The sequence below is a fragment of the Anneissia japonica genome, unplaced genomic scaffold (genome assembly GCF_011630105.1).
Source record: "Anneissia japonica isolate Jap-2015-1 unplaced genomic scaffold, ASM1163010v1 scaffold7798_len8966_cov102, whole genome shotgun sequence".
NCBI classification, from domain to species: domain Eukaryota; kingdom Metazoa; phylum Echinodermata; class Crinoidea; order Comatulida; family Comatulidae; genus Anneissia; species Anneissia japonica.
The window spans coordinates 1-8,228 of NW_022756518.1; the positions used below are offsets into that span (position 1 = coordinate 1).

The window sequence follows — 8,228 nt, forward strand, 5'->3', positions numbered from 1 at the left end:
AAAAATAATGTAGTTTCAATTCAATTTCAAATAATTTTATTTCCATACAAATTGTAAAAATAATTATATAATATTACACAAGAGCTTTAAGAATGAAGAACTCTAATATAACAACGACAACAAAAAACAAAAACACAAATATATAACTTATTTATTATATATATATATATATTTTTATAATGACATACCGGTAATTGTAAATTGCTGATTGAGACAAAATATTGAATTAAATCTCATGATGTAAACTTCGGTATGGTAAGCTGGGAAAGCTCATTTCCCAACATCTAGGAATCAGAATTTAAGGGATGAGAACCCGGACCCCCTTTCTTTTTGAGGTTCATCGATTCATTCAAAAGAATACGTATGTAACTACTCAATTTTTTTTTCTGTATGTATACAGGTACAAACATAATAGGCCTACTTACTGTATAAGAATGAGAAAAATTTACCTGACCGTTTTCATGAGGGAAAAACCTTTAAATTTTGAAGAACTTAAAAAAGTCATTAAAAGACATTTGGAAAGTCTGGAAAGCTAATTTCACGCCATTTAGAAATCACAATTTTCCCGGGGAGAACTGGATCCCCTTTTCTCTTTGCGGTTCATCGATTCATGGAAAAAATAATACGTATGAAAGTACTCAATTTTATTTTATGTAGGCCTATATGCCTACACACATAATATGCCTATTTACTGTAATGAATGAGAATGTTTAATTACCTGACCGTTTTCAAGTGGTGCAAACCTTGAATTTAACTTAAAAGTCATTAAAAGACACCTCAGATGTCGGGAAAGCTCATGTTCCTTCATCTAGAAAAAAAAAATTATTTACGATGATGTAGTGGGGCTTGTGATAGGTAAGATAGGTAGCATGGGAGGAAAAAAATCGCCATGCCAATATTTTGTTAATATTCGCCGTTCTCGAATAGGCCTAAGCGCCGTACTCGAATAAGCGCAGCACTGAAGAAGCCCAGGGGTGTATCCAGGATTTTTTCTGGGTGGGTCGTGATTATAATTTTTGGAGCTTTCAGAGGGCAGGGAGACAGGAAAACCGATTACAGCGCCACCAGATTCAAGCGGATGGCAGGCTCAGTTTCTGAGAATTGCTGGAATTGAGACTGGGGCGGATGCAGGATTTGGCCGTAGGGGGTGCGCGCAAAAATTTAAGGAAGTACCTGTGATAGCCGGAAATGGCATTATATAGTACAATTCATCATCACATCGCCATTATATAGTCAAAAGTATCAGCGATTTTCGGAAACCACTGAGATTTAATTAGTATGTGTAATGTACACATAAACCTTCAAAACATTCTCTTTGATGTATCAAATTGTTGGGGCCGACGTGAGAAAATTTGAGAAAATAGTACCTTTAGATGGCCGGAAATGACACATTTATACAGTAAAATTCACCATTATCACACCATCATTATTTAGTCTAGATGAAGCGCCAGCAGATTTTTTATGACCCTTAATCAGGTATTTTCGGCAACAACAGAAATCTAATTCATACGAGTGATGTACCATAGAAAATAAAACTAAAGAAACACTTTCTTTGATGTATTTAATATACTCGACCTACCTCAAAGTATATAGTCAAAATGAAGCGCCAACAAATTCTCATTATCTTTTTTCGGCAACCATAGAGATCTAATTAGTATGTGTGATGTACGTGACCATAGAAACATTGTTTTACCTTTGACGTATTTACTGTGAGTCCACAAGTCCCTTAGCTCCACCGCTGGGGGCTGAGGTGGTAAAATTTGGGGAAATTGTAACTGTAGAATGCCGGATATGACATTCTTATATAGTGAAAATCATCATCATCGATCTAATTAATCGCTGTGATGTACCATAGAAAATACTTTTTGCTTTTTTGCGCTTTTTCTTATACTTCTTAAATTATAATAAAGGCACGTGCACTCGAGTCGAGTATTATAGGTAATTCAGATGTTTGTGGGTAGACACAGGTATCTTGCTATAAAATAAGATACCCTGGCTGTACAGCGCTCTTTCGTTAAAACTTTGTTCTCGTCGAGGAAATTTTTCCCCTGGTCGGGGACATCAGCACCCCCGTCGGGGACCTGGGACCTCCCGCCGGGCAAACGGCACCTCAGCCCCAACATGGTTGGGGCTGAGGTGCGAACATTTTGAGAATATAGACTTCTGGGTGCCCGGAAATTACACTCACATGTATCTTTAAAATCTTACCAATAATTCATATCAACAATATAATACAATTAACAATTATTTTTCTAAATACAATTTAGTGGGGTGCGATCGCACCTCTGCTCCCCCCCCCCCTGCATCTGCCCCAGGATTATGTCACGCAATTGGCAAGGTCATTGGACTCATTGTTGGTACCTCATCAATGCTTTTTCATGACATTGTGAAAAGGCCCTAGCAAAAAATGTCTTTGGAAAAAATGCGGACCTTAGGAAATTTGAAAATTTTGGGGGGTCGTACGACCCTCCCGACCTTCCCCGTGAAAATTTTGATTCCTAGATGGCGGGAAATGAGCTTTCCCGACTTCTGAGGTGTCTTTTAATGACTTAAAGTTCTTCAAAATTCAAGGTTTCACTTTCTTGAAAGCGGTCAGCCAAATTTTCATAAAGAAATGAGTAGTTGCACACGTATTCTTTTTTCCATGAATTGATAAATCCCAAAAGCTCACAAGTCATGAAAAGGAGGTCTAGAATTCGTTTTATTTTTTAAAAATTGTTTTTGCCCAAGGGAGGTGGTCCAGACCCCTGACGCCAATGTGAATTGCGAGAAAATGTCGGGAAAAACTCTGTCGGGAACAGGATAAACACAGGCTCTCTTTCTTCTCCCTCTCCTTCTTCCCGCTTTCTTTTCTTGCATTTCTTTCCGATCATACATAAATCTACATAGACATTTTATATTTTCTGCCAAAATATGTGGGTGGGGGAGGGTCCCCCCAGTTGTGGCCCATGTTGAGGTATTTATACATGGTGATCATTATTTTTGTTGTATACCACGGTAGACGCCAGTGAAAACCATGTGGACATTCACAGTGACACTGTTGGCAACTCTGATGCTTTATCGTTATAATATGATAAGCCCTAATGTCGATTTCAGAGACACATTATGGTGTTATTTATCAACAAAGTCCTTTTTGGTCAGGGTACTAGATCGAGGAACCTATTGGTAGGGCCTGTATATATATAATAAAAATATATATATGATATACAGTAAAAATAATGTAGTTTCAATTCAATTTCAAATAATTTTATTTCCATACAAATTGTAAAAATAATTATATAATATTACACAAGAGCTTTAAGAATGAAGAACCGTAATATAACAACAACAACAAAAAACAAAAACACAAATATATAACTTATTTATTATATATATATATTTTTTTTTATAATGACATACCGGTAATTGTAAATTGCAGATTCAGACAAAATATTGAATTAAATCGCATGATATAAACTTCGGTATGGTAAGCTGGGAAAGCTCATTTCCCACCATCTAGGAATCAGAATGAGATGAGAACCCGGACCCCCTTTCTTTTTGGGGTTCATCGATTCATTCAAAAAAATACGTATGTAACTACTCAATTTTTTTTCTGTATGTATACAGGTACACACATAATAGGCCTACTTACTGTATAAGAATGAGAAAAATTTACCTGACCGTTTTCATGAGGGAAAAACCTTTAATTTTGAAGAACTTAAAATAGTCATTAAAAGACATTTGGGAAGTCTGGAAAGCTAATTTCCCGCCATTTAGAAATCACAATTTTCCCGGGGAGAACTGGATCCCCCTTTCTCTTTGGGGTTCATCGATTCATGGAAAAAATAATACGTATGAAAGTACTCAATTTTATTTTAGGCCTATATGCCTACACACATAATATGCCTATTTACTGTAATGAATGAGAATGTTTAATTACCTGACCGTTTTCAAGTGGTGGAAACCTTGAATTTAACTTAAAAGTCATTAAAAGACACCTCAGAAGTCGGGAAAGCTCATGTTCCTTCATCTAGAAAAAAAAATCCAAAAGGGGAGGTTCCCCTGACCCCTTTCTTTTTGGAGTTTATCGATTAATGGATGCAACTACTCAATTTTTATGTATGTATGCACACATAATAGGCCTTTTTACTGAATGAGAGAGTTTACCTAACCGTCTTAAGAGAGGAAAACCTTGAATTTTTAGAGTTTTAAAAGAACTTACAAGTCACTAGGTTAATATCTTTATAAACGATTATTTACGATGATATAGTGGGGCTTGTGATAGGTAAGATAGGTAGCATGGGAGGAAAAAAATCGCCATGCCAATATTTTGTTAATACTCGCCGTTCTCGAATAGGCCTAAGCGCCGTACTCGAATAAGCGCAGCACTGAAGAAGCCCAGGGGTGTATCCAGGATTTTTTCTGGGTGGGTCGTGATTATAATTTTTGGAGCTTTCAGAGGGCAGGGAGACAGGAAAACCGAGTACAGCGCCACCAGCTTCAAGCGGATGGCAGGCTCAGTTTTAGAATTGCTGGAATTGAGACTGGGGCGGATGCAGGATCTGGCTGTAGTGGGTGCGCGCAAAAATTTAAGGAAGTACCTGTGATAGCCGGAAATGGCATTATATAGTACAATTCATCATCACATCGCCATTATATAGTCAAATTGCTGGAATTGAGACTGGGGCGGATGCAGGATTTGGCCGTAGGGGGTGCGCGCAAAAATTTAAGGAAGTACCTGTGATAGCCGGAAATGGCATTATATAGTACAATTCATCATCACATCGCCATTATATAGTCAAAGGTATCAGCGATTTTCGGAAACCACAGAGATCTAATTAGTATGTAATGTACACATAAACCTTCAAAACATTCTCTTTGATGTATCAAATTGTTGGGGCCGACGTGAGAAAATTTGAGAAAATAGTACCTTTAGATGGCTGGAAATGACACATTTATACAGTAAAATTCACCATTATCACACCATCATTATTTAGTCTAGTTGAAGCGCCAGCAGATTTTTTATGACCCTTAATTAGGTATTTTCGGCAACAACAGAGATCTAATTCATACGAGTGATGTACCATAGAAAATAAAACTAAAGAAACACTTTCTTTGATGTATTTAATATACTCGACCTACCTTAAAGTATATAGTCAAAATGAAGCGCCAACAAATTCTCATTATCTTTTTTCGGCAACCATAGAGATCTAATTAGTATGTGTGATGTACGTGACCATAGAAAGTAAAACTTAAAAACATTGTTTTACCTTTGATGTATTTACTTTACCTCAAAATTGTGAGTCCACAAGTCCCTTAGCTCCACCGCTGGGGGCTGAGGTGGTAAAATTTGGGGAAATTGTACCTGTAGAATGCCGGATATGACACTCTTATATAGTGAAAATCATCATCATCGATCTAATTAATCGCTGTGATGTACCATAGAAAATACTTTTTGCACGCTTTTTCTTATACTTCTCAAATTATAATAAAGGCACGTGCACTCGAGTCGAGTATTATAGGTAATTCAGATGTTTGTGGGTAGACACAGGTATCTTGCTATAAAATAAGATACCCTGGCTGTACAGCGCTCTTTCGTTAAAACTTTGTTCTCGTCGAGGAAATTTTTCCCCTGGTCGGGGACATCAGCACCCCCGTCGGGGACCTGGGACCTCCCGCCGGGCAAATGCGAACATTTTGAGAATATAGACTTCTGGGTGCCCGGAAATTGCACTCACATGTATCTTTAAAATCTTACCAATAATTCATATCAACAATATAATACAATTCACAATTATTTTTCTAAATACAATTTAGGGGGGTGCGATCGCACCTCTGCCCCCCCCCCCCTGCATCTGCCCCAGGATTATGTCACGCTATTGGCAAGCTCATTGGACTCATTGTTGGTACCTCATCAATGCTTTTTCATGACATTGTGAAAAGGCCCTAGCAAAAAATGTCTTCGGAAAAAAATGCGGACCTTAGGAAATTTGAAAATTTTGGGGGGTCGTACGACCCTCCTGACCCCCCCCCCCCTTGCATACACCCATGAAGCCTCCCCTTATTCGATGATTTACGGTAGTAGTTTAAAAACGATTTCATGAATCGATGAACCCCAAACAGAAAGAGGGTCAGTGTTCTTCCCCGTGATTTTTTTTATTCCTAGATGGCGGGAAATAAGCTTTCCCGACTTCTGAGGTGTCTTTTAATGACTTAAGATCTTCAAAATTTAAGGTTTCCCTTTCTTGAAAGCGGTCAGCCAAATGTTCATAAAGAAATGAGTAGTTGCACACGTATTCTTTATTCCATGAATTGATAAATCCCAAAACGTAAGGGGGGGTCGAGAAAATTTTAATTCCTAGATGGTGGGAAATGAGTCTTCTAATCATCTTATTGTCACCAAAAAAAAAAAAAAAAAAAAAAAAAATCAGCTCACAAGTCCTGAAAAGGAGGTCTAGAATTCGTTTTATTTTTAAAAAAAATTGTTTTTGCCCAAGGGAGGGGGGTCCAGACCCCTGACGCCAATGTGAATTGCGAGAAAATGTCGGGGAAAACTTTGTCGGGAACTGGATAAACACAGGCTCTCTTTCTTCTCCCTCTCCTTCTTCCCGCTTTCTTTTCTTGCATTTCTTTCCGATCATACAAAAATCTACATAGACATTTTATATTTTCTGCCAAAACGTGTGGGTGGGGGAGGCCCCCCACCCCCAGTTGTGGGCCATGTTGAGGTATTTATACATGGTGATCATTATTTTTGTTCTGCAACTGAGTATGACTTTTTTTCGAGTAATGGTCATAAGTTGATAAAACGTATTTCTTAGCCCATGAAAAATATTGTGTACATCTCTATATCGAATATTGTGACCAATGAGTCATCGTGTACTGTATATGACTTGGGTTTCTCGTAAACAACTGATATATTATTATATTATATTCATATTATTATATAAACTTATATTAGAGACACATAATCATAAACCGCATACTGCAACTACTATTGGAAGGATGGAGGTAAGAAAAAAGAATACTCGAGGTCAATCTATGCCATCAAAGATTGAACTGTTCAACAAGGCTAAAAAACATAAACCGGAAAGTAAAGACCTATCCTCCCGGACCTTGCTAATTGTTAGATGGGCTTGGCATGATATTATTGCGAGCTGATATAAATCATTTAATTATCTGTTGTATACCACGGTAGACGCCAGTGAAAACCATGTGGACATTCACAGTGACACTGTTGTCATCTCTGATGCTGTCGCATAGTGAGGAGGTGACCCGGGAGGTGAGCAAAACTGGAGGAAATTGTTGCTGCTCAATTTCCAGTTGCTGTTACAATGCCATCGGTAGCAATTGTAATTCTGATCCACGAGGTAAACAACTCTGAAAACCACATTTTCAATAGCGAAAAGGTTTTAATTGCAATATTTGGATTCTGACAAGTTACTGTTTTGATTAATATTACTTTTTTGCTAGATTATCCTAGAGACTGCACTGAAATCCGTGACAACAATGACGAAGCGAGTAGTGGCGACTACATGATTCATTCTCATGACGAAGGAGAACCGTTTAGAGTGTACTGCGATATGGACACTGACGGTGGTGGATGGACGGTAAACAACATAAACAACGGCTGCAGCAGCAGCAACACCACTAACAACAACAACGTCAACAACAGCAGCAGTAGCAAGAGCAATACCAACAACTTAGCAACAGCAATATATAGCAACATCAAGAACAAAAGCAACAGCAACAGCGTGCAACTTCAGCAACAGTAGCAACAACAACAGCAACAGCACCACCACCAAACAACAACAACAAAACAGCAGCAGTAAAAGCAGTGCCAACATCATGATTATCTATTCAACAAGATGTCATTCATTGAAATCGTAGCATGATATAATTGCAACATCCAATCACTCGCAATGAGATCACATTGTACAGGCACATTCCAATCGGGTCAAGCTCGCTAGTCATAAGGTTTGCTATTCATATGGTTAATTAACAATAAGGTTCGTTAGTCATAACATTACCCTATACCTAGACTGGGTTCAAGTCCCTAATCTTTGTCTTAATCAGTTGAAATGCTTAAGAATAAATCGATTTTGGCACAAATGGCGTTCCATATTACTTATTTGCATGGCGTTCCATAGTATAGTTTTTCTGGGATTAATTCTCATCAAAAAAGTTTCTCAACATAAACTGACGCTGGTGGCGCTTTCCGAAATGCGCTAATGTACTACGAAAAATCC

The 8,228-nt window shown here is 37.9% G+C and overlaps 1 protein-coding gene across 1 annotated transcript; it reads left to right on the forward strand.

Moving 5' to 3' along the window:
• Nucleotides 1–7,150: 7,150 nt before the first annotated feature.
• Nucleotides 7,151–8,028, forward strand: LOC117124212 (putative uncharacterized protein DDB_G0275317). Its single transcript, XM_033270360.1, has 2 exons — nt 7,151–7,349; nt 7,453–8,028. Exons 1-2 carry the CDS (start codon nt 7,193–7,195, stop codon nt 7,752–7,754), a joined length of 459 nt encoding a protein of 152 aa, XP_033126251.1. The 5' UTR covers nt 7,151–7,192; the 3' UTR covers nt 7,755–8,028.
• Nucleotides 8,029–8,228: the final 200 nt, after the last annotated feature.

Coding starts and splice junctions, on each gene's coding strand:
- LOC117124212 (XM_033270360.1), top strand. CDS start 7,193: ATGTGGACATTCACAGTGACACTGTTGTCATCTCTGATGCTGTCGCAT. Junction 7,350..7,452: donor TTGTAATTCTGATCCACGAG/GTAAACAACTCT, acceptor CTTTTTTGCTAG/ATTATCCTAGAGACTGCACT.